Source organism: Ctenopharyngodon idella, chromosome 22 (genome assembly GCF_019924925.1).
Source record: "Ctenopharyngodon idella isolate HZGC_01 chromosome 22, HZGC01, whole genome shotgun sequence".
In the NCBI taxonomy this organism is placed as follows: domain Eukaryota; kingdom Metazoa; phylum Chordata; class Actinopteri; order Cypriniformes; family Xenocyprididae; genus Ctenopharyngodon; species Ctenopharyngodon idella.
This window is the reverse complement of record NC_067241.1, coordinates 15435099-15462724: the sequence shown is the minus strand read 5'-3', so window position 1 is coordinate 15462724 and position 27626 is coordinate 15435099. Positions and strand designations below refer to the sequence as shown.

General features: G+C 37.7%; 2 protein-coding genes across 2 annotated transcripts in view; both read left to right on the top strand.

The window, feature by feature from the left end:
• The window catches only part of LOC127505084 (beta-catenin-like protein 1), a 46696-nt gene extending 33497 nt beyond the window's left edge, over positions 1-13199 (top strand). Inside the window, exons 14-16 of the mRNA XM_051880371.1 lie at positions 3838-3975; positions 4074-4146; positions 12792-13199. Coding sequence (XP_051736331.1) covers positions 3838-3975; positions 4074-4146; positions 12792-12880 — 300 coding nt within the window. The 3' untranslated portion in view covers positions 12881-13199. The remainder of the gene's footprint in view (positions 1-3837; positions 3976-4073; positions 4147-12791) is intronic.
• A 3814-nt stretch (positions 13200-17013) lies between these two features.
• LOC127505367 (V-set and transmembrane domain-containing protein 2-like protein) overlaps positions 17014-27626 on the top strand; it is a 44655-nt gene continuing 34042 nt past the window's right edge. Inside the window, exon 1 of the mRNA XM_051880851.1 lies at positions 17014-17307. Coding sequence (XP_051736811.1) covers positions 17190-17307 — 118 coding nt within the window. The 5' untranslated portion in view covers positions 17014-17189. The remainder of the gene's footprint in view (positions 17308-27626) is intronic.

Sequence of the window (27626 nt, the reverse complement as noted above, 5' to 3'; positions counted from 1 at the left end):
TATAAAAGTATATCACCCATAGCAGAGCCCTTGTTTAAAAACGCCTCGGAGTGCTGTCAGCGCCACGTTCATGTGAACCCGTCTCGCCTCCTTTTACTGCCTAATGACAGCTACAAATTCTCTCTGAATTGCATTTCCTAAACACAGACCCCCATAAAAACCCCTCTGCGTTCGGCCTGCTCTTCTTTTGCTTTTTCCCCCCCCGTTTTACCGCAGAGTAGTAGAGCTCTTTGGGAAATCTCAAAAGGATCCGCGGAGGAAGCATTGCCAGGGTGTGCTCGGATTAATTTAGTCTCTGCATGTCCCGTGAGACTCAATCACAGGTCCCGGTGCTGCTTTGTTCTGCCTGTCATATTAACACCTGTGCCAGCCTGCAGTTCTCCAACAGGAAGTGACTAAAATTCACTCTGTTTCCCGGAGGTGAAGCCGCTTGTTATTTGCACTGATGTAATTGACTTGCCGAAGGCTGTACCTCTGTAACGAGACTCGAATAACACATGCGAAAGATCACACTGTTCTGACAAAATATGATGAATATATTTTTTGCACACTTAAATTCAGCCTGAAAGTATGAACTAAAATTAACATAATCAACTTATAACTAGTTTTATTTTGCATGATGATGATGATGATGACAAGACTGCATGCATGGATGCATTTATTTAAACAAAAATACAGTAAAATCAGTATTATTGTAATATTACCATTTTAAAATAACTTTTCTATTTGAACATATTTTAAATTGTAATTTTTTTGTTTATAAATAAAATGTCTTTTTCATCAAAATGTGGTGATAATAATATTGAATATTTGAAAAATTAATATGCAATTCTTTCTGGTTCTCGAATCTGATTGGCTGAAACCCACCATATTTTTATAGATACTACTGTTATTTTGTAACGGAATGTAGTTTTAATATTTTTTTTTTTAGGCGAGAATATAGTTGTTTAGACCTCAGATATGCGATTTATATGTAAATATAGCGGAGATGTGAGCTCCAGGCTGTCAGCAAGCATTCAGCGCTCATGTACCCGCAGAGAACAGCTTCATCTCGGCCAGTCCTTCGGGAATTTTCTGCTGGCTTTTATGTAGATAGTGTTTAACATGGGGTATAATTCGTTTGGGGTATATCAAACGGACAATCTTTGGTCTTATTAATATATTACTTGTTCCAGAGCTAATAGATTTGGCTTAAGGGCTATATTAAGTTTCGTAACTTTATATTTACATTGAAATTAAATCCTGCACTAACTAGAGTGCTGCTTTTGTACATTTGACTGAGCTGTTTGCTTGTTTATTTCCTATTTTACTTCTTATACTGTTATAATGGCTATTGTGGTTAATTTAAGTATTATTGTTCAATAAATAATATTTTACATAACTAACATGCCGTATTTTTGGTATTGAGAAAGAGTCTGTTAGTGATTTTGACTTTAGTGAAAGTTACATTAATACGCCATGAGATGGCGGCAAAGACTTTATGAGTGAGTCAGTCAGTCCCAAAGACTTTTATATTGAAATGGACTGAAACAAGGACATTGTTTTTACTTTAAACAACATCTTAAAAGATGCAGTTGACAGATGCATTGACTAGCACTGTCATGGGAATGTCTTAAATGTTAAAAGGACAAAGACAAAGATTTCGCTTTCCTCAGCAGACATTCAAACTGATTTTGTGATTATGAATATTAGAGTGACCTGAAGAATATCCGCTAGATGCAGGTAATACACTTGCTCAGATAATCTCTCTCTCTCATAATACTCTACGTTACATGTACACTCCGTTGTTCTTATTTATTTGCACACTTGTGCCGTCGAACTGTTGTATAAACACAATATCACACTCGTAGCTGTGTGATATGGCTGTATATCAGCAGGCATTGACATGTTCCTGGTCTTATTTTGCTCAATTTATTGGTGCATATTTTAAATTAAATGAATGTTTGCCTTTTTAATCTTTCATAAAAATGTGATAAACTTGACCAATTTTGAAACAACTTTTCTTTTCAGGTGATGTCAACTAGGTCATGCAGACTATTAATGATAGCCGAATAGCTGTTTAATCATTGTTTTAGGCTGCTGTTATTGGTAATGCAGTCTTTCTGAAACCGTCCCAATAGTTCACACAGTTATTTAATGCTGTTAATTCAGTCAAACTTTACATTTACATTTATGCATTTGGTAGATGCTTTTATCCAAAGCAACTTATATTGCATTCACTGTATACATTTTATCAGTTCATGCATTCCTGGAAATCATATCCATGACCTTGCCGTTACTAGGGAATCAAACCCATGACCTTGCCGTTGCATGCTTTGCTGTTTAAGTTACAGGAATGCATGCAGCAAAAATCACAAATAATGTTCAATTTAAAAAGGAAACCCCTCCATTTAGTTGCTCTGGAAAGGGAGAACTTGACCTTCATCCTCATATCCGGCTCAAAAATCCTAATGCAAAACATTTTTTAATGGATAACATCTTATTGCATTTGAATTGCATTGAAAGCGTCCTGATTTCTTGCAGAACATCTGAATGGTTTCGTCCAATCTAAAACTCTCAGAAAGCCTCTCTCAATGATCTGAGCCTGTGTTCTGTGTGTCTTCAGCAACCCGTGACCGCTGTGCACTTCAGTCCTGCGTGGCCTGCTGTTTCTGCAGCGTTCCCTTTGTGTTCACAAGCCTTTCTGCTCATTCCCGCTCACACACGTGTGCTTGCCAGCGTTTTATGCTCGAAAAGATTTAAATCCCCTGGAGAGAGGCCAGTGTCAATCGGTGCAATTATGGCACTCAACAAATGCCAAACGTCTTTGTCCCTTTAGATTCGGCTGCAGGTGCTAAAAAGCTGAAATCTGTGAAAAATTGTTCTTTTAAACTGATATGAGATCAGCTCCAACATCATTATCCAGAACCTTTTTAACAGAAGGAGAACATGCATGGAGCTGCATGCCAAAATACATCACTTCATGTGATTTTCTTGCAAATCAATATGCATTTATTATATCTAATGGTCATTTACCTCTATTAGGGCTGCATGATATTGGGAAAAAAAAACCCTGATATTGCGTTATTTTGTTTTTCTGCAACATATATCGGGACTACTCTGTATGGAAGCTTGTTTCCGTCACATAGAAAAGGCAATTGCCTTTTTATCTCACAATTGCGAGTTTTTATCACAATTCTGACTGCATATCACGCAATTCTGACTTTATAACGCAATTCTGACTTTATATCTCACAATTCTGACTATATCTCGCAATTCTGACTTTATAACACGCAATTCTGACTTTATAACTCACAATTCTGACTTTATAATGCAATTCTAACTTTATATCTCACAATTCTGACTATATCTCGCAATTCTGACTTTATAACACGCAATTCTGACTTTATAACTCACAATTCTGACTTTATAATGCAATTCTGACTTTAAATCTCACAATTCTGACTATATCTCGCAATTCTGACTTTATAATGCAATTCTAACTTTATATCTCTCAATTCTGACTATATCTCGCAATTCTGACTTTATAACACGCAATTCTGACTTTATCTCGCAATTCTGACTTTATAACTCACAATTCTGACTTTATAAAACGCAATTCTGACTTTATAACTCACAGTGATTGTGAGATAAAAAGTCGCAATTAACTTTTTCATTTTTTATTCCAGGGTGGAAACAAGCTTCCATAACTCAGAGTATGTTTTTTTTTTTTTTTTGAGTGCCAAATCCTTGTAGGTTTGAACGATTTGGGAAAAACCTGAAAATTTTGAGTTGTTTTGATTTGATATGTTTATTTTCATATATCGTGCAGACCTAAACTTCATTTGTACTTCTCAGGATATGGTGCGTCGTGGCGAGATTATTGACGACGCGATGGACGATGAGTTTTATCTGCGCAGACTGGACGCTGGACTCTTCGTCCTTCAGCTCATCTGTTACATCATGGTGGAGATGTGCAGCGCCGGCGTTCCACAGGTACATTACACACCACCCTCGTCAGGCAGCATCATTTAATGTGTAATTAAAGCTGAATGTTTTTAATTCTGCGTGCTGAAAAGTGTCTTCTCTTCCAGTTACAGCAGAGAGTCCATCAGATCCTCAATCTCAGGGGAGGATCCGTCAAAATAGTTCGTCATATAATGAGAGGTAAGATAATAAATGACATTTATTTTCATGAAAAACACATTTCCACCCAAATTTTCATTACCATAACACATCAACACAGTATTTATCATTATTCTCAGTGGTTAATCTCATTCAATTCTGAATTACTGTAATAATACAGTAATATATACACTAATATATGTACACTAATATATTTTTATATATTGAATGTTTTTCTGCATTACAGTAGTGAGAATGAGATTATATTTTTGCATTACATTAATGACATTTTGTGGGGTAAATGTGAAAATAATTGTCATGAAAATCTCAATGCAAAAATAAAAATAACCTTAATGGTCTTTAAACGGCTTACAATTTTTATAGATTCAAATTATTTCTTTCTTGTAATTTTGGGGTGAGAAATAACCCAGATTTTTATGAAATCGTTTTTGAGAGGTTTCATGAGATTTATGTTAATAAATATATTGCAAAATATTTATTTTATTTATGTATATATCGGTGCTTGATATTAAGCCTTGTTATGTACTTAAAAATTGGTCATTAACTTGTTCGACTAAAAATGCTATTTAAATGTCATTTATGTAAATGTAGTTTATTCTGAAGCAATATTCTCATCAGTGTTTTATCAGCTCTCACTTAAATCAGCATATTTGAGATATTTTCCCCCCTAAATTGATTTCCTGGGTATTCTTTACCTTTATAAAGGGCATTTTTTCCCCTAAGCTTATTGAATGATAAAGTCATTGAGTCATTCATTCAAATGATTTGTTCAAAAACGCTGAATCATTCAGTAAAGAATATTAAACTATGTGCAAATAAACTACGATGGAAACCGATTTATCAAATAAATCCCTGGCAATCAACAGAACTGGATGTGATTGGATAACTAGATTAACCAGCAGACCAATCGCATCACAGCATCTCAAATGTTGGTTTGATCATTCTGAAATGCCTAAAGTCAAAATCTGTCACCAAAAAGATTTAATTCCCTCCCAGAAACGTCCCAAAAGATGGTGTTCCCAAACACCAGCATCCGAAGAGAACATGACAGCGTTTACGCAAGCTAAGATATTTTTTTGCCAATTTCCTAGGAAGTGCCAATTTTGTTCTCTTGAACACATGGGATGGAAATATTCTTTATTTACAAATGTTTTATGCGGTATTCCAATTTAGCACATAAAGTTCATTTGCAACTTTGGATGAAAACAAATTTTACGCAAGCTTATTTACTTAAAAGTGAGTCAAAAATAATTAAAAACAGAAAATGTGTATTCTGAAATTCAGACTTCTGTTCAATCAGCCACGTTGGATAATGCTGTTAATCTCAAAATGACCGATTTATCACCTTGGACGTTATATTGGTCTATCAGGACTTTAGCGCTCAATGTGTCAAGATAAGATCACTAGCTGTTTTCTCAACAGTTCAGTCTACCGTAAAACTGTAAAAGTGTCCGGTGGATTGTGTCAGTATCAGGTGGACTGTGTGAAGCGTTGAAGAACACACTTCCGCAGGCGCCGCAGCACGCTGAAACAGAGTCCCTGTTGCTAAAGCAAAAGGTTTGCTGTGCGCTGCAGTGCTGCTTGCTGCCGGCATATTTCACTCGTTTCTTCACCCGCCCTTCCATCCGTTCTCTCTTGAGTGATATTACTTGTTCGGCTTCACCCACTCTTCAGCCCAGAGCACCTTGATTAAGTCTTGACAGCTTTCTGTTTCTCTCTCTCTCTCGTTTGCACTGACTTTTCCTCTTTTTTACCACTACTCTTTCATACTTCAGCCAGTATTTCTCTTGGGATGAACCCAACTCTCTTTGTTTTTATTAAAGTTTAGTGAACATTGTGCTGTCTGGACAGAATTTCGGGATGTCCTGTTCAATATCTGTATGACAAGGACTGGGAGATTATTTTAATATTTAGAGTATATATGTGATGATTTTGATGCCGATATAAAATTTAGCAACAGTGCATTTTTATTTGGTCATTAAGTTTCCTGTTAAGATAGAAATGTCTTTTAAGATGGCTTTCTTTACCTGCTACTTATTGGAAAGCACAACACCTTTTTTTCTGCTCTTGTTAAATTCTGCACTTCTTCATCCGTGTGAACATTAATGATTCATCAGAGGGAGGATGTTCCCACCTGAACTCTGCTTTAGCTGGTGACAGAGATGAAAACGGCTGGCTGTAATGGTTAAGAATGCCTCGCCTCACCGGTCGCTGTGCTGCTCGTTTTGAGAAGGTGCTCTTTAGAAAGCTGCTATTAATGTGAGCTAATGGTGTCTTGGCTATAAGTGGTACGTGTGAGACATTTAACTTTATCTTCATCCCCTTTAGACTGTCCGTCCACTGCAGATTCTCCAAACAGCTGTATTTCATGAGCAACGTATTTCAATCCAAATATATTGATATTGGAAATGCAAAATATTTTGGTAATGATCTGTAGTGGTCATATTTAGCTTTTTTATTAGTCTGTCTGATTAGGATGATAATGTAATCTCTGTCTGTCTGATTAGGAATATATATACAGTATCTCACAAAAGTGAGTACACCCCTCACATTTCAGCAACCATTTCAATATATGTTCTCAAGGGACAATACTATAGAAATGAAAATTGGATATACTTTAGAGTAGTCAGTGTGCTGCTTGTATAGCAGTACAGATTTACTGTCCTCTAAAAATAACTCAACATACAGCCATTATTGTCTAAATAACTGGCAACAAAAGTGAGTACACCCTAAGTGAACATGTCAAAACTGTCCAAAGTGTCAATATTTTGTGTGAGCACTATTGTTATCTAGCACTGCCTTAATCCTCCTGGGCATGGAATTCACCAGAGCTGCACAGGTTGTTGCTGGGATCCTCTTCCACTCCTCCATAATGACATCACGGAGCTGCTGGATGTTAGACACATGGCACTTCTCCACCTTCCGCTTGAGGATGCCCCACAGGTGCTCAATAGGGTTCAGGTCTGGAGACATACTTGGCCACTCCATCACCTTCACCTTCACCTTCAGCTTTCTCAGCAAGGCAGTTGTCATCTTGGCGGTGTGTTTGGGGTCATTACCATGTTGGAAAACTGCCGTTCGGCCCGGTTTCTGAAGGGATGGCATCATGTTCTGCTTCAGAATGTCACAGTACATGTTGGAATCCATGTTTACCTCAATGAAGTGCAGCTCCCCATTCCCAGCAGCACTCATGCAGCCCCAGACTATGATGCTACCACCACCATGCTTGACTGTAGGCAAGACACAATTTTCTTGGTACTCCTCACCAGGGCATCGCCACACATGCTGGACACCATCTGAGTCAAACAAGTTTATCTTAGTCTTATCAGACCACAGGGCATGGTTCCAGTAATCCATGCTCTTGGACAGGTTGTCTTCAGCAAACTGTTTGCGGGCTTTCTTGTGAGCCAGCTTCAGAAGAGGCTTCCTTCTGGGACGACGGCCATGCAAACCGACTTGTAAACCGACAGTGTGCGGCGTATGGTCTGAGCACTGACAAGCTGACCTTCCGCTTCTGCAACCTCTAAAGCAATGCTGGCAGCACTCATGCATCTGTTTTTTGTAGCCAGCTTCTGCACCTGACGCACAACACAAGGTCTCAACTACTTTGATCAACCCTTGTGAGACCTGTTCCGAGTGGAACCCGTCTTGAAAAACCTCTGTATGACCCTGGCCACTGTACTGTAACTCAGTTTCATGGTGTTACCGATCTTCTTATAGCCTAGGCCATCTTTGTGGAGAGCAACAATTCTAATTCTCAAATCCTCAGAGAGTTCTTTGTCATGAGGTGCCATGTTGAACATCCAGTGATCAGTATGAGAGAATTGTACTCAAAGCACCAAATTTTAACTGCTCTAATACAAGATACACAAATTTGTATGGTCCTATCAAGCAGACAAAAACATGAACATGATGAATAGGACATAGCTTTGCATGGTTAAACTATGTACAGCTGTTATCACTTAGGGTGTACTCACTTTTGTTGCCAGCTATTTAGACAATATTGGCTGTATGTTGATTTATTTTCAGAAGACAGTAAATCTGTACTACTATTCAAGCAGCACACAAGTTTCATTTCTATAGTATTGTCCCTTGAGAAGATATACTAAAATGGTTTCTGAAATGTGAGGGGTGTACTCTCTTTTGTGAGATACTGTGTATATATATATATCTATCTATCAGTGTGTTTAAATCCAGAGAAATAACAATTTTAACCAGGACACAGACCGTGTCCGTGCGTCGCCTATCAATGACATCATACCTGCGTTACCCTCGGTTTTATTTTGTAGAAACCATGGAAACGCCAAAGGCGTTTTCATATATTATATGTGTTTTATTAGACAGGTGAGCAACTGTTAGGATACATTCATCGACAGAAAACTAATCATGTTATATAGCTCAACACAGTAAATCTTATTGTTTAAATCTCTTGATTTACCGCGACTAATTACCATGACTAACATCGATCTATCTTCCTGCAGTGTGCAACAAGTGTCTCGTAGCAGCTGCCGAGCGAACGCAGAGTAGCACTATAACAACTTTCAACATACAAATGTATCTAATATGATAAACAGTGCTGCGTTACCCCATACTCATTACCGGAAGAAGCAGAAGCGGCAACTGTGGTATAATAAAAGTTCTGCTGCTCTCGAGCCATGTATCGCGCTCGTCTCTCATTAGCAATCACACAGTAATGTTAATAAATCTTTAATACATTAGCTCATCTGTGAATATGATTTGTGCCCGAGTTCGTTGGATTCTTTTCCACCGGCTGTAGACATGAAGACAACATCTCCCATAATTCCTAAAAAAAAAAAAAAAACATCAAGCTACGCCTTTTTGAATAAGCAACCTCTAGCTGTGAAAAATTACATATTGTGCCTTTAAATAGTTTGATGCTTCAGATGTTTTTCAGCATACCTGATTGAAATCTCAAACCTATTCAAAGCCTTTGTTGGCACCATTTCTGGTGTCCTTCAGACTCTGAGACTGGCCAATCCTCCGGTGTGTAGTGGACATGTGATGGGTTTAATCTGAGCCGCAGGTTCAGAACACACTCAGCTGCTGAAGGAGTGTGAAAGCGTTCTCCCAGCAGCTGGTGTGGGCCGGATCTCTGCCCCCGCAGGGCCGCTGCGACTGGGGTGAGAAATTGAAAATTTCACCTGCCCTCTGTAGCAGCTGTGGCCGTGTCAGACCCGCGTCCGTGTGCCAGGGCAGCGTGCCCGCAGGTCTCACAGTTCTGCAAATGTGCTTACGTGGTATTAAAAGCAATCACGGGAAAAATGAAAACAAATGTTACACAAGGAATTAGACAGGTTGCGTTTGCTCTGCGGTTTAACTGTTATTGCAGTTTGTTTACTGGTTTGGCTGATGGAATTGTTTCATTGCATTTTCTGCACAATAGGAAAATGGTGCAAATTGTTTGAAATTGTTCCCTAAACTGTAGACATGACACCTAAAGTGTTCAATTATTAATGAAAGTGAAGTGAACAAGAGCTCACCGATACAGCCAAATACTGTCTTTCTATCTATCTATCTATCTATCTATCTATCTATCTATCTATATGTCTGTCTGTCTGTCTGTCTATCTAGATTTGAGCCAAAGCAGCATCATTTATAACATTGTTGTCAGATTTTATTGATATTTTTTTATAGTTTAAGCTAATGGCCTGTTACCTAGATAGAAAATTGCTGCTATGCAGGAATTCACTGGTGAAACGAGGTTTCATTTGCTGTGATCGGTGGTGACTGTGTTTTACTGCAGAAATTCGGAAATGAAAACGCCTACAGAAGCCTCGACACACTCCAAGGCCACATTTGAGTCATACGGAGTGTGTCATTCTATTACGTGCGTGACCTTGTGCTGTGTGTACTGGTATCAGTGGGAAGCGCCTCTGCAGTGGGCTGAAGTTTCCAGCATCTCAGAGCTCATAATGGATAATCCCTCTCAAATCATCCAGCATGCAGACTCCCCCAATCCTCCCTCTGTGTTATTTCAGCCGTTTTCTCCAACCCTTGGGCTTGTTTTAATGTGCCATTTTGCTTCTTTTTTTTTTTTTTTCTAAAAAAATAAAATAAAAAAACATCTTATTGATTTATATATTTATTTAGTGTTGGGTTTGATCCTCTGTCCCAGGGCTTGAGCAGGGCTTAGAAACTAATCCGAGAGCATGTCTACCTTTACACGCTTGCCGCTTACTGTGTACACTTCTAAAAACTCTGTTGAAGTCAGCTTGAAATCAAAATGGATCCTATTTACTTTCTTGATGCACATTCCTGGTCTTATTGTAAATGATTTATCAATGCTTGTTATTTTAAAGATAGGCGTTCCTATAGCTCAAGTTGTAGAGCATGCAACTTGGAACACCAAGGTCATGGGCTTTGATTCTTGGCAAATGCAAGAACTGATAAAATGTAAACTGTACCTTCAATGCAATCTAAGTCGCTTTGGATAATGCATAAACTTTCGCTTTAAATGCTAATGAAAAAGTGCCATTATAAATAATCTTTAAACAGTGCCTATTATGCTTTTTTCCATGTTCATCTTTCTTTAGTGTGTAATGTTGCTGTTTGAGAATGAAAAACTCTGCAAAGTCCATCCAGCGGTAGTTATTCTCTATATCAGTGTCACTATTTCTGAACTCCCTGAAACGCCTCCATTGTAGTCTTGAGTTTTCTTCCAGGAACAAACACGTCACAATATTCCTCATTTAAATAATTCCCGCCCAAGGCATATGCAAAATAAAGGGGCGGAGCCTGGTTGAGTGAGTTAGTAGTGTGTTGAAACTGGCGGTTATGGTAAGGGGCGAGACATTTCCCAAGCATGCTCAAAGCGCTTGACCAATCACAACACACTGCTCCAACCGACCAATCAGAGCACATTGTGCTTTTCAGAAGGAGGGGCTTCATACAGATAGGAACTAAACAGAGCGTTACTGATAGACTGGGAAGAGAGGAGCTGCAACACTGGAGAATATGTGAAAAAGAATGTTTTTTTGAACATGTAAGCATGAAAACCTATTCTAGTAGAGCCAAAAAACAAAATCAAGACTTTGTAAAAGGGCATAATAGATCCTTTTTAAAGAAATTGTTGTTTGACAAATGACCACTTTTTTTTTTTTTTTTTTTTAATACTCACCCTCATTTAGTTACAAATCTGTATGCTCTTATTTTTTGTGTTGAACCAACAATGAGAATTTTTGTTTTTATATATATATATATTTTTCCCCCCCATCTAGGGGTATGATTCTCGCTTTGGTGCAAGAGGTTCAGATCCCGGACGAGCCCCCAATTTCATGTTACGCCCTGTCTAGGGGAAAAGGTGCAACATGAAAGACTGAAAAATGCAGTGAATTTTTAGACTTAATTTGGAACTCTTGATTCAGGAGCTGACTGAGCCAAAATAACAAACAAAACTTCCTTATTTTTAAACCTCTTTCCTAAACCCTAACCCCCCCAAAAAGGAAAATAAAATAAAAATACAATATACTAACCTAACTCACAGAGATCAAACCATTTACAATAAACAAAAGACTCACTACTTCCCCAAATACTCAATATTTACAATATATTTTCAACCTGGCAAACAAAATTGAAAGGGCAATCAGCATCAGAAAACAGGCAAAGGGTTCAAATATACCAACAAAGTTTCTCAGACACAAACAATAGAACAAACAAGCAATAATCACAGTCTCTAATACTCTTAACACATTCAAACTCTCCTAAAACACACAAACTCTGCACTATATAATCAAAAACTCTCAGAAGACAAGATCTCTCTGTAAAGGAAGTGATGACGTGCTTTTTAAAGTACTGTGCACCAATCAGGAGTCAGGACATAGCACCAATCAGCCTGCAGGAACCAAGCAGATGACGTTCCTAGACAGACATGCACAAAACAACAGAATTATAACAAAACACAAACTGTAGGGTTGTAACAGTGCGAGGAACAGATCACGTTGATCGGTGACGTCAAACCTGGCTTTTTGAGTCTAAATACAGATGCTAATGCCATTTCAGAGCTTTAGTGGAGGAGAACAATAAGATCTCTCAAGCTCATTCGAGGACTGTTGTAAGTGTCCTCACTGCAGTATGATCACATTGGTCCAGAGCGGTCATAAAAGTCTCATTCTAAGCATATGCTGCCTTTATCGTAACCTCTGTAGCCCTATGAGTTCTTGGGCACCGTTCCAGCTCGCTGCAGGTTACAAGAAACTGGAGTGTCCTGAAATAGCCAGACCTCAATCAAAACGGCAGATTTGATCTGACTGAGGGACACGCTCTCAAAGGTACACATCAAACGGCCACGGATCTTAAAGCTATTTGCCCGTTTAAGGACGGTACTTCTTAAATCCTGGCATCTCAAACCCCAAACTGCAGACTTTAGCTTTTTCTAAAGCTTAGTCTTTTTCGTCCATAGCTCATACATGAAGAAGGAGGTCTGAAAATAAACTCTGGTGGGCAGTGTGTGACAAATTTTTTTTTAAAATACTTTCAAGGATACAAATTCTCCCTTTGATTTTTTTTTTTTTTTTTTTCGGATTAAAGTATGCTGCCTCTCCTTTGAGACAGCATTAGGAAGGGTTTCTTGGCAGGGCTTGTTGGTGTACATGAAATTCATCCAAATTACTAAACATCCTGTTTTTTTTTTTCTCCTCATTTTTCAGAATATGCAGAAAATATTGGCGATGGCAAGAGCGAGGAGTTTAAGGAAAGTGAGCAGAAGAGGATTATGGAACTACTTGAGAACTTCTAAAAATCCAGTTGGAACTCGACACAGGTTTTCCGCAGCGTTTTTCTGTGTTGCGGTTGAGGACTAGGTGAAGCTATGTGGATTTTGACTTTAATCATCATCCTGTCCTGACTTCCTTAAAGAAGCCAAGAAAGAAAAAAACTGATGTTTAACCATTTGAGTGACTGATTGTATCCCAACAGATTGGATATGGATATTGTATCTGTTGATATCTGACACATTTTGATTATGTTTATAGTTGTTGTCTATTTTTTGTTAAGGATAGATATTTTGTGTCAGAACAACTTAAATTTTCTTGTAATAAAAGTTTGTGCTTTTGTTACTTGGTGCTGTTTCCTTTACTAGATTTTGTAGATCACCTTCCACAAGCCTTAATGCCTCATTAGACCAATTCAGGCAGGGAACAACTCTTGTGCTGAAACATAATTTAGGAAAATGTCATGTTTATGACTCTTTTCTCCACTCCAGCGTTCCTGCAGCCAGCTGATTAGGCGAAGGATTGTGTCTTTTGTTTATCATCTCATCATTTAGGTCCCTTTATATGGATCTAGGGGCCAAAATTGACTTTCTAAAACTGCTAATGGCTGGTGGATTTTACTGGCCATGAAACTGTATGTTGCATTTTTGTCAAAGATTTTTTTTTTTTTTTTTGTCAAGCTGCTTCTACCTGGTATATGTGTCAAACAACGCACACCATTGTGTCACTGGCAGTGTTAGCCATTCTCTCGTTAAATCAGCAAATTTGTTTATTCTTTTATTTTAGTTTCTGTGGGAAATGTCACCATATGGAGTTCTGGATTTCCGACAATTAAATATTTGGCTTCTTAATATCTAAGCCAAACTTCTGAAGGTACATTTCAGGGTTCCCACATTTGACCAATACATTTTGATGATTTTTCTATGATGTTTCCAATTGTTTGTGATTACTGGATAAAGCTTTTAAATTATTTTCAATTCAGACGAATTTACCACTGAATCTTTTAAAACGATTTGTCTTCACAAAAAATATCTATTTGCTGAAATAATTTAGAATAGTATTATTTGGTGATTTTTATTTCCATGATTTCTTCCTGGCTTGTAAAATACAGTTAATTTTCCTAATGTTTTTATATTTTCCATAACTGTGGGAACCCTGAAATGTTATTGGTGTATGTATATGTATGTATGTTACTGGTTGATCTACAGGAATATTTAATATATATAAATAGATATAGCATTGCTTATGTATATAGTTGCAGTTGTTAATTTTGGTGCTCTAGGTTTGATCTTTCTCTTTCCATTAGAGGATATGGCTGCTGTGATTCTAATGGCCATTAATTAGATGTTTGTCCAGTGGCGATGAGCCAGAGATTTAAAATCCCTTGCTAATAGCAGGCTTGCTGAGCTAGCGTGAAGATGCTACAACTCTCTCTCATTCTCTAACCTCTCTTACATCCCCTTGTTAATTTACAATCTCTGCCTTCCTCTCTCCCACAGGGGTTAGAGTATGTATCGCCGTGGCCAGGAAACGTTCTGCCGTATAGAGACAGTTTGCTTACTAAGCTCTCCTTTGGTACGGACAGAGTCTTCAGCTGAAGGTTGAGAATGATTGTTAAAGCTCTAAAGCCAAATTGAATCAATCCAGCGGAGTTCTTCGGCAGGGTGAACGGGGGCCATTACGTTGGATTTATACTCACTGGAGGGCCACCGCTTTAACACAGACATTATGTAGGGAAATTATTATTGTAGTAACAAAAACATCTCTGTGTGGCTCCGGGCCTTGATGAATCGGCTTCGTTTGACGTGTAGAGAAAGGCGGCTCTGCATTTCGCCAGCTAATTAAGTGCCGCAGTCTCATTACAGCTTGCACTTTATCAGACATCGACAGCTCGAGGCCCCTGTGGTCATCGTTCGCCGTAGACCGGCTCCGAAGCACTCGTATGCACCAGTAGAAGGCCCTCGTTTTCCGCCCCGTTGTCGTAGAGTGATAACTTCCTGTCCTTTAGCCCCGGGACAAGTGCATAAGAGTCATTATCTCGCTGACTCTTTCTCCGCACGTTCTCTTTTGTTTATCCATCGGCCTTGTCCCCGGAGGAGCTCCACTTTCCTGCTCCCGGCTGATGCTTCTGGCATATTAAATATTCTCTGGCTGTCCTTTCCGTGCTTCTATTGGCGTAGCACAGCTTTATTTGTGAGATCTCTGTATTTCCCTGCGTCTCTGGAGGTCAGTGATTGCCGCTAGTTCTCGTCGTTACCAGGGAGATGGTTTGCAGAGAAAGGGAGGCGTAAATACTGTAGAGGAATGCCGACAATTGGAGGAGGTGATGTGCGACAGTTACCCATCTGTTGAATTGTACATTATGATGAATTGTGTGTGCTGAGAACATTATTGATGCGCCTCTGCCAACGCATCAAACTTGAAATGCAAATGAGCGGTAACTACAGAACAGGGCCGAGCGCCTGGCGTGCTTCAAGGACACGCTCATTACTGTAGCGATGCTTGTCGGTAGCGAATGCCAATCACTTTTGTCTCGTTGGTGTGCTGTGGCAGGGTGGAGGCCGCAACGACTCACGCAGAGCAACATCTGCTTTCCCCCACCCCACCCTCCGAAATCACCCGTATAAAACTCAGGATCGTTATTTGCATTTTGAATTGACGGGAAGGGCAGGTATCCCAGCACGCATCTCTTATCAGTGATTATGACACCGGCGCGCTAACGGTGATTCAACAGCAATTTCACAGCCCAGAGAGCTCGGAATAATTGTCTTTTTCCGAGTGATTGAATTGAGCTCTGTGAGCGCTGATTTTCACCACCTCGCATCGGATAAATTGATACAAACCTGTGGCGGGAATATTCTTTTATTTCCACTTTATAGTCCCCAGTATTTTGCAGGTCACAGGGAAAGGTGAAATTACTTACTCATACAGGAGGTCAGTAAGACATTGTATTGTAGCATTCCCTGAGTATTTATCTCCCAAAAAAACATAAAATGATTTTTATCTTTACAGAACCTACTGTGAAGGTGTCAAGATGCTTTAATTATATTCTATAGTATTGTTTACTGATTACCATATTCATAGGCTAAGCAGGCTATACTCTTTTGGGTTTAAATCATTGTGCATTTTTACTTGAGTAAAAGTTTACTAGCTACAACTAAATATTATGCATTATATTTGTATTGAGTTTTATCCGCCTTTACATCATTGACTATGTTCAGAATCGCATACTACTAGTACTTTTTCTGTGTACAATACATTATATGCAATTGTTTTTGCATTTTCTGCTTGGTATACACCCCCAAAGCACAATGTGGTTGTGTTCCACAATGCAATGTGCTTTACTTCACCTTCCAGGTAATGTTTTTTTCATTATTCAAATACTCATTCAATCAGTAATATGATAACTTGACTTGTTGCTTGTATCATGTGGTGGATATAATAATTTAATGATTGTAAAATGTATATGTATAAAGATATATATGCACAATTGCAGAATTTAAATTAACTAAATTAATTTTTAAAGTTAACACAAAAATAATTTACTCATCCTCATGTCAAATCTGTATTTCTTTCCTCCGCAAAAACATTGAGTTATGTTGAAATGTCGTCTTTTGTGTTGCTCAGATGAAAGTACAGGCTTATAATGACAACATTTTCATTTTTAGGTGAACTATACCTTTTAAGCAGAATAATCATTTCTGTCTGAATAATCATTCCAATCAGGCACTGGTTCAGTCCCACTATCCAGATTAATCATCATACCACTAAACATTGTTTAACATAATATGTTAATAAAATAGTAGCCAGTATTCAGTAATATAGGCCTAATGTGGAGAAAGCAGCAGCAGTTGTGCTCAGTCCAAGATACTGAAAAACAGTAAAACATTAAACCGGATGCCAACAATATCATACTTGTTTGATGAATGAAATAAAACCGTCTACATTTAAAAAAAAAAATAAGTTAAATTTACCTCAGAAACATTTTCATAGTAATTTTACCTCCACCCGCGACGACCGTTGATCTTTGACCGTTCGCGCGACGCTTCGCTGTAAAAAATCTCTTCATAATATTGTTCCGCCTGATTGAAATTCCCTAATGACAACCGCCGCACTCCATTCCTCCGCCGCATTGGTTAGATCCGGGGAGTTTCTCTTCGCGGAGAATCAAATCGCATCAGTGGGCGACTGCAAACACACGCAGCCTCCTCTCTGTCTCTCCTGCCGCTGTCATCAGGGACAAAAACCACCAGTAAACACTCACCACACCTGGATCTATCTCTCAAAGCCGTATATTTTCACCTGATGTGAGAGAGTGTTTTACAGGGAGCAGTGATGGGCGCGTTTGGAGTGATTCTGAGGAGTTTACATTGTATGGGACTCTATATCCAACTTAGTGCCAGTCTCAGACAAGCTGGAAGCGACGACGTGGAGAACCACATATCCAGCAACGGTAAGATTTGTGAGATCGATCCGGTACTATACTCGAAATTTAACCGGTTTGAGGTTCGTAACGGCTGTAATTTGAAGCCGAACTGCGCGCAAACGGCACAATGATGGAGATGCGCAGAATACAGACCAGACCACACAACTGCACTGTGGTTATTGACAGGTGGTACCATGGTATTTGATGGTGATATCATGGTAGCCTACTGGATAATTACCTTATATACCATGGTACTTTAAGGTACAACTTCAATAAATACCATGCTATTGACATCAGTGGTGTTAGGTGGTAATTGCTTGGTACTGTTTGTTTAACATATTCATATAAAGGTCCTTTAAGCTACTTCAAACAATACCATGGTATATTGGTAGTATCTAAAATACAGTATTATAACGGTTAAAACATGATGTTTCCATTCTATAGCTTTTTAACCAATGTCCTGTGGCTGTATGGTGTTAAATGTTGATCTATCCCATGATACTGAATGGTTACTGTATTTATATCCAAAAAACCGTATAAGCTTTATAGTAATGTCCAGAAATATCATTTTGTGGCTTTTGAACCATATATAAAAAGTACTATAGGTCAGCAATGATAATGTTAGTGTTTTTAAGGCAACTGTATTGATAATCTCCAAAAACACGGAATTGCGATGGATAAAATACGGTGAAGTTACCATTCTATGACTTTTAAATTGAAAAAAAATTTACCATCGTACTTTGATATGACCTCTACCGAATGATTGCCGTATTTATGGTGTTTATGTGGTTTTTAGGTATACATTAAAGAATACCATAGTATTGACATGGTAGTTTCTGCGAAAACATGGTTGAAATTTGGTGTTACACTGTAACTTTGATGGTATCAGATGTTGATACCATGGGGCAGAATGGTTTCCTTAATATATATTATTTTAAGTTATTTTATGGGTCATACCATGGTACTGCTTTGCATTGCTTTCATAGTGAACTCAAAACATCTTCCCTTTTTAGCCAAATTAAGATGCTTGTGATTTCAAATTTTCAAAAATAGTCCTATTTCTTATTTGCATCACAGAAAAAAGCAGAAAGCGCTAGGAAAAAGTCATGTGCATTTCAAGATTCACATTTTTTTCTAGCCATAGTGCCTGCATGAACATATTCTACAGTATATGCACTGGGAAATGGAAATTATATTTCATAAATGCATATTCTTTATTCATTTAAGAGTTTTTTTTTTTTCAATTTCACGAACAATAGATGACTAATGCAATGAATAAATCAGTGCTGATGAACCCAGGCATGCATCATGCTGATGAAAGAGTTCACACGCTGAATTGTGGGTCGCTCACCATGAAATTAAAGGGCAGAATGTGATCAGAGCTGATATTCATGAGGAATATTAAGAGGGCCAATACAGTAGGATCAGGAAACGGATCTGAATGTGCGCTGATGCTCTGGATTAGATGACATGGAGGCCTGGATGTTTGTATGATCTTGTGATGGATTTATAGTGAAAGATTGGCCAGATCAGACCGCACTGGATTAAAACTAAGTCTGTGTTTCCTTCAAATAGATTTATGGAAAGATTAAGATCATTATGTGTTGATTTACACAAGTGCTCGTGGGTATGTAGGCCCATGGAGTCCTATGGTTTTCTGCTCATGGATGAAGGCTTGATTGTCTTGTCATAATGCAAAAAAATAGACTTCATTTTCTTTATGCAAAATAAAACTGCATCCCTTCTGACTGGCCACATTTTAGTGAGATTCACCCAATTAGGTCGACCATTGTTTTATTGTTCATTTTTCATCTAAAACAGAACCGCTTCCTGTGTCTCTGGAGTGATCGACAGCTTAACGTGCTTGTGTTCAGTACCTTTGTGTTCATTTCCCTGCCGCTGGGAATACCGTGGCCTGCGGTAACGAGGCTTAATTAATGTCAACAACAACTTAAAACCTCTGTTTTCCTCTGACCTCACAGTAATGAAACAAAGAGCGCAGACCCGCCGGACGCTCGCCGCAGAGCAGCACACGTCAGATGAATAGCAATAGCGCAAAGAGGAATCTCATTTTCTACGCCAATAGAGTTTTAATACACACACACACACACACACACACACACACACACACTGTCTTCTGATAGAATCATGGCTGTGCTGTCTTTAAGATGTTGTAGTCAACATTAATTATTTTTATTAATTGTGTAATACATGCTTCCTGATGCCATTCTATTTAAAAATAAATAAATAAAAAAAATCCTCGTTGACTGTCCTGTTTTGGATTGTGAACATGTTTTCATGTTGACTTTAAGCATTGATCTTTCAAAGAGGTTGATTGGTGGATCTTAAGATCCTCAAAAAGTTCATCAGAAAAGTTTTTATGTATTTTTTATTTTATTTTAAATGTATTAATTTTTATTATTCTTGTGGTTTTTCAAGCCTTTTCTGTTGATTGGCGAATATGATTCTGATGATCGGTGAATCATAAGATCCTCAAAAGACAAATCAATTTATTTGATTATAAATCAATTTATTCATTATTATAATTTTTTTGTGGTTTTCCAGACTTTAAGCATTGATCTTTCAAAAGGATTGATCTGTGAATTTAATTTTTTTGTATTATTTTTGTATTTTTTCTGACTACACTCTAAATAATGCTGGGTTAAAAACAAACCAAGTTGGGTTGAAAATGGACAAACCCAGCGGTTGGGTTAAATGTTTGCCCAACCTGCTGGGTAGTTTTATTTAACTCAACTGTTGTTTAAAAATTACTGTTGCTTGCTTAAAATGAACCCAAAATATGTTGGAAATTAACATTTATTAATAAGTTTAATGAATAATAATTAAACCAACATTTATTAAATTGCTTATTAATAAATGTTCACCTTTTCATTATTGTTGCCTCTAGTAATTGTGTCAGATTTTTAATTTCCAACCTATTTTGGGTTCATTTTAAGCCAGCCATATAGTCATTTTTAATCAATAGTTGAGTTAAATAAAACTACCCAGCACGTTGGACAAACATTTAACCAAATCTCTGGGTTTGTCCATTTTCAACCCAACTTGGGTTGTTTTTAACCCAGCGTTTTTTAGTGTAGATATTTTTCTGGTAGATAGTGTAGGTTTAGACTTGGACTAAGGCATGTATTCAGTGGGAATCTTTGGACTGTGTCATTTCTTCAACTCTGGGCTGCTGAGGTCTGTTCAGGGAACAGTATTTTGTCCTCGGCCGTCAGCGGTCTCACAGTGACCTGTCGCATTCATCTCACCTCCTCTAATTCTCCATGGAGCGTTGTGTTTCTCCTCTCAGTGTGTGTCCGGGTGAAACTCTTGATCGTGATGTGCTACAGAAGATCAAGGAACAGCGAGGATGGAGGAAGTAATTTTGTTAAAAGCTGTGGGACCATTGGAGATTGTCTTTTCATAGATGCTTAAAGGTAGGGTAGGCAAGGTTTGTCAAACACTTTGTTATACTGGTTGAAACTCTTTTCACATCCTGATAGCAATAGCAGTGGTCTAAATATTAAAACATATATATCTTCTGTGGAAGTCTCAGGACCAAAAAATGTCGGTCCAATTATTGCATTCGGTTCAAACGCAATGATATAATGTCCTACCTGCCTGTCAACATATGTATTTCCATTACACCGCGCACCTGCTCACGCAGACATCACACGATATCAGTGTGTTTCATGAGTCTATGCAGAGTTGTAGACAGATGTCAGTCACCAAGAGCCACAAACAAACAGCAGCCGCCTTTTACAGTTCCTCCTGAACAAAACAACGAACTTACGCTGTGTTCATGATGTTTCGTAACCATAATTGTAAGATGGCAACCCGTGACGTTCTACTCAGTGCTGTTCACGTCCTCAGACTCGCATTTCTATTGCAACACTATCAACGGCGAAATTAATCTGCAGCAATCAGGTGCTACAAATAAGTTGTTTACGTTCATTATAATTGTAATGTTATGTGCTTTGAGACATGAGGTAATTTAACGCAGTCTCTCATGACACTCTGTTGCGTGCGTTCATGTGTTTTGTAGGGGGCGTGATTTTGGAGGCGCTCTGAAGGGAGGGTGGGATCTCATGCTTTCAAAGCTAGCTTGCTATTGCTAGCCTTTCTGAAGGTGCCTACCCTACCTTTAAGTTTGTGATCATGTCGGTCAGGTGAAAGTTGCTATCATAAGATTATTATTCTGTTTGTGATGACATATAACTAAAATACGAAGGTAAATCTAATAATAAACAAAAAGTTAAATAAAATCATTAAATAAAATAAGCATTAATTAAATTTAGTGCAGCAAATACCACAACAATGTGTACTTACAAACATACTTTGCAAGATTTACCCTCAATTTTTAATCTATAACATCACAGCCTTTGTGTAGTGTTGTGTGTCGTCAGATATGGTCTTCTGGGTCAGTGTGATGACACAATTGTGATTTTATATATATATATATATAATATATATAAATGAACCTCCTGTGCGGACACGAAGCTGCCCTGTGTGTATGTTAGTGTGTGTTAAACCTCTGCAGTACATGTCCATTGGCGTTTTTACCAAGTTGGTTACTGGTTTGTTTACTCTGAAGAAGCAGCTGCAGTCAGTGAACACTAATAAGCATCAGCAGTAATGTGTTCATGAGGAGAAACACACACACACACACACACACTTCATTTCTCCAGCCATCACTCAAAACAATGACCACTGACATCACCTGCCGCTGTGGCTGATTTTTCTTCATTGGATGGCGCTTGGTCTTGTGAACCTCGTTTTGATGCTCGTTCAGTTTTCTCCGCTTGTATGCGGCTGTGTTCAGTGTGTCTGAATGATTCAGAACCTGTTGATGTGGATTTTACAGCTGACTGAGAACTCACAATTTACCTCCGGAAAAATGCAAATATGCAACTAGTAAGATTTGTATGTACATGTGCATTTAAATAATAATTGTTTTATAATATATTTAACTGTATGTTTCCATTTGAGGTACATTATAGTGTCATAATATCCATTTTATAATGGTTAACGTGATCATTTATGGCTTCTGGCAACATTTTAGGTGCAATCCTGTGAAATTGCAGCATTTAATTTCACAGTAAACACATTTTTTTTAAAAGCTCATTTCTTTTCTTTTTTTTACTGTAATTTAATTTTCATTCGTAATTTGAACATGTTTTTGTCTTTTATTCTTCTTTCTATTTCCATGTATCATTCTAATATGATTTTGTCCATCATTTTCATTCAGTGTCATCATGAATCATGTGCTCATCCTCCATTTCTGATGTGAAGAAAACATCAACATTTCTGGTAAGTGAATATAGTGAAATTGTGGGCATTTTTAAATGGTGAACATTTCAGTGCACTAGAGTGATTGAGACGCTCCCCTAGTGAGCAGCCTACATAGACAGCATCCTAACTGAAGTAAAACTTCTTTCTAAATTAAAAATGACTGATTTGAATGGTTCTTTATAGGCAGCAGCTCATTAGCGCTCCCTCTTGAGAAGTGCACAAGAGCCCTGACTAGTGCTCACGATTGATTACACAAGAGTTTGGAGTTGCCATGTTGCTAAGCTAATGACATGCTGCTCTAATAAGCATAAAATGGACAGCACACAAATACTGGGTAAGTTTTACTGGCCTATGAAACTTTACTTTGACAAGAAGGATGTTTTTGTAGAGCTCAGCCAGTCAGAGTGGAGCTCTGAGTCACATGACCAACTCAACCTTTTTTATTATTTTTTTTTTTTTTACATGCAATTTAATTTGTTATTTTGCATATTTTTTTTCTTGTTCAAATTTTTCCTTTGCTCACTGGTATCATAGTAATATGATTTGTTTTCTCTAAGTATGTTGCAATGCGTTCAATGAAGACGTGGCATCTGAATTTAGCTGTAAAATAAAACATCTTTGTAACGATGAGACTAGTATAAATGAACGACTGTAGCTTTAGATGAATCGAGGAGATGTTTTTGACTCACATTCAACTCTCTGGGTCCAAACACTTCAGGCATTGTAGAGAATGAAGAGAGGCTTTGAGGACGAGCGCTGGGCACTTCCTGTGAGTCAGGAGTCTGATGCATTAGTTCAGATATTGTGGGAGGATTTGAAAGTTTATTTTTCCGCACTTCTCTTAAAGTCTTTGTGGTGTGCTTACAGCTCAGGCAGTCTGAAGAGAGACGCTCATTTATATCACTTAACGAGAATCAATCCTTTAACATCGTGACAGACCTCCATGTCTCTCTCTCTCGTTCTCTTTCCTTTAAAATCTATAAATGTGTCTCTCTCTCTCTCTCTCTTTCGGTCCGTTTCTCTCTGTTTCACATGTACTAATCATGAGCGTTTACATCTGGACGATGTCATTTTTACAGCTTTTGCTCATCTGTAGTTTGAAGCTAAAACATTCCCTGTTGGAATAACGACATTCAGCAGATGTTTTGTGATGTTTATGATCTAGATCGTCTGTGAATTGGCTCCTCAGATGATTGCGATGGGGTTCTAATCAAAATCTAATCGATCTTAGGGAAAGGTTGTCATTCATGTGATCTTAATTGGAAAAACTAACTAGGCTGAGTGCAATTAAATGAACCCAGACTCAGGGCTCTAGAGACTTTTTTAACTTAACATGCAGTCTTCAATAAAAAATAAATAAAAAGTTTTTTGATAGCTGTCTCTATTTATGTTTTAAATTCTATTTATATATTTATACAACATAAAATATAACTAAAAAAACCCCAATTATATAAAATCAGAAAAAACAAGGTAAAAAATATATATATAGAATTTAGAAAATAAATAAAACCAGAAATATATAACATTAATTGTGTGTATAATTGTGTGTGTGTGTGTGTGTATATATATATATATATATATATATATATATATATATATTATAATTTATTTTATTGGTTTTTATAATTTAATTTTTAACTTAATATGCAGTCTTAAATTAAAAAAAAAGTTTTTGATAGCTATCCCTTTATTTTTTAAATTCTATTTATATATTTATACAAAATAAAATCTAAATAAAATCTATTTAATTTTTTTATATAAAATATACTTGTAAAAATTGTTAAAAAAAAACAAAAAAACAACTATATATAGAATTTATAAAATAAATAAAACCAGAAATATATAACATTATATAACATTAATTAATTAATAAATTGTGTGTGTGTGTGTGTGTGTGTGTATATATATATATATATATATATATATATTTAATAAAAATATTTAATATATATATATATATATATATATATATATATATATAAAATATTTTTATTAAATATATATATATATATATATATTTAATAAAAATATTTAATATATATATATATATATATATTAAATATTTTTATTAAATATATCTAAAATATCTTATATAATTTATTATAATGTTTTATATATAAAGATTATAATAAATTATATAAGAAAAAAACATTTTTGTTCATCTTCCTTCCTTCCTTCCTTCCTTCACTCTTTCTCTCTTTCTCTCTCACAGTGTCTGACTCTCAATCCATCCATTTCTTTCTGCTTCTCTCTCTTTCTCTGCCCCTCTGTGTTCTCAAGCGGCTTGTGTTTCAGTCTTTCTTCTCTTTGTGACCGCCATCTTCCCCTCCTGCCTTGATGTGAAGAGCAAAGAGCGAGCGGCTGAATTATCCTCAGTAGAGTGCCACCTTATCTCACATTAGACACATTTCTGCCAGGCTGGCCGTCGCACACCTCCTGGGGAGCCGTTGGCAGCGGCCGTCTGCTGGCAGCGAGAGACAGACAGGCAGAGATGAGTGATTCAACTCCACGTCCTTTCCAAACAGATCTCGAGCCTCGCGCACACACTCTCCAACACGTCTTTCTCCTCAGCGCTGGTCTTTTGTTTGCCTTCGAGTGCTGAATCCACAGGAAACAGCAGCGAGGATGAAGACGATCCCGTGGCATTTAGACGTTCAGGTTAATTGAGGCGCGTGTTGGGACTCGATTGAGACAGAATGGGACAAATGAAGATGCAAAATGTTAAATAACCCTGTTTAATTAGCTGTGTTTACAACCCAAGATTCACTCGCTGAGCCAGCTCTGTCCAAACACTTGCGCCGCCACCTGCTAACATGCTGTAGCAGTTTGACAGCGGGTCTCAGTCTCACATGACCAATGGTTGATGGTTATTGAGTTTCCTCGAAATGACAAACCCCAATCTGACTGACTGGAGTGTGTGTGTGTGTGTGTGTGTGTGTATATATATATATATATATATATATATATTATATAAATATATACACGCATATATATGTTATTAATGGCAAAACCCTGTTAGAGAAAGGCATGTTTACATTTGTCCACTGACTTAAAGCTGCTGCTGAAGCCATACATTCACAGAGGGCGGAGCTTTAACAGTTCACGCTTCGGTTGCTCAACAACAACAAAGCTGGAGAATCTCACGCAGCCAAAATGAGGATTGTCAGTAACGGTGTTCAGCCTTACGTTGTTCAAACCGGAGTCGACACTGATGGAGAGACTCAGGAAGAAGTTACAACTTTTAGAATGAAACTGGACGTTTCTGAATGATTAGTGGATAAATTTATGTAGTTGCTGTGGAGTTGATTCAACTCATCGACTAGCATGTGCCGTCATGTTAATCTTTTGTGCAAATCCAGCGTTGAATTGACCCTCGTTTGTGAAGCAGTCCGGCGTAAAATGACGGCAACAGCTCTTTCTCTTCTCTAAAGCAGCCCAACATGGCCTCACTCCCTGTTGCGTGTTCTCAGGGGCGGGGTTTATGTAAATTTTAGGGTTAGTGATGTCACTAACCCGGGAAGAAGCTCATTGTAGTCCCTACCAGCCATTTGTTGTAGTCCTTAAACAGAGATTTCTGTAAAAGAAAATATCTCCCTTTGCGTTAAACTTCGCGTCGTAACTTGTTGTTTATGCTCAAACAGCAACATTACACTCTAACTAAAGTTGTGAAAACTAAAAAGTGAAATCATAATTAACCACCCCTTTAAGACATTACTAACAGGTAAAGTAAATATAATGAATATATAAGCTCATACAGTGCATATCTTTGGTGAAATGCTCCCTCTAGAGTTCATTTCTCTAGTGAACTAACATGCTATGGACAGTAAATGACTTGCCTGAGGTAAATGTAATGCTACGTGAGATATTATTGCTGTTTTATTGATGTCTTTCTGCGGTTGAAACAGTGATTGAGAGGTTACATATCTATGCATAGATCATCTGTTGTTCTTCTTCTGCGTTTTTTTGTGGTGGTTAGCAAACAGCGTTGCATTATCTCGCGCACCCCCTTCTGGATTGGAGTGTGAATCGCCTGTGACTGACTGTATTCGTTGTCTGACTGTATGAATGAGATATAACCTGCCTTTAAACATCACATTATAAAAACTGGACAGGGATTATTCAGTCAGACAGTCTCTTCCTGTGATGTGCATCAGATTTTGCCAATAGTTGCTATATGCTAGACTGTGTTGGTAAGAGTGTGTGTGGATGCAGCAGCAGGAAGATGTTTGTTGTCAGGCGTGGGTGTAGTGGGGGCGCCTGCCATCTCTCGCTTCATCTGTTTGTTTATTCATTTCGTTGCCTTTGCGTTAAATAATTCATCTCTCTGCCCCTCTCCTCTCCTCTCCTCTCTCCTCATTTTAATGATTCTCCAGCGGTCCGTGTGTGAGTTTCTCTGGTTCCTCCATCATATATGTGCATGTTGAATGCATTAAGCTACATACACACACAGCTGAAGCTGCTCAAAGTGGGAGTGTGTGACCCGCGGGCGATGGCCAGCACGGGCCGCCCGCTGAGATCTCCCACATGCTGCTGTGTCTCTGCAGGCCTGATGAATGTAGGACAGCCGTTTGTCCTGAACGTTACTGTGACAATCACACACACACTTTATCTCTCGTCGTCATGTTGAAAGTGTGATCATCACTAGTACTGATGTGATGAAACCGCGTGTGTCCTAGGTGCGGAGAGTTAATTTCCTGCATCCATTATGAAAGTATTTTAGGAAATTTGAGTAACATGTCTAAATGAAGGCTATATGGGTAATTGTGCACATTGTAAATGTTCTATATCTTTTCATAATAATTGTAATGATGCAAACAGATGAAAATATTTACATATTAATGGTTACACCTTTAAAATGAAATGCATTTGATTGCATGATTCCCTGACACTGGGTGTTGATCATGTGTTAGTATTATTTATAAACTATTATAGTACTATTCATATTTTGGATTAGCTTTTGTTTTTAAATTTTGATTTTAATAGTTGAAGTTTTAGTCATTTTTTGTTGATCTTATGTCTTTTCTCCTATTTTTTTTTTTTCTAGTTGGCTTTAA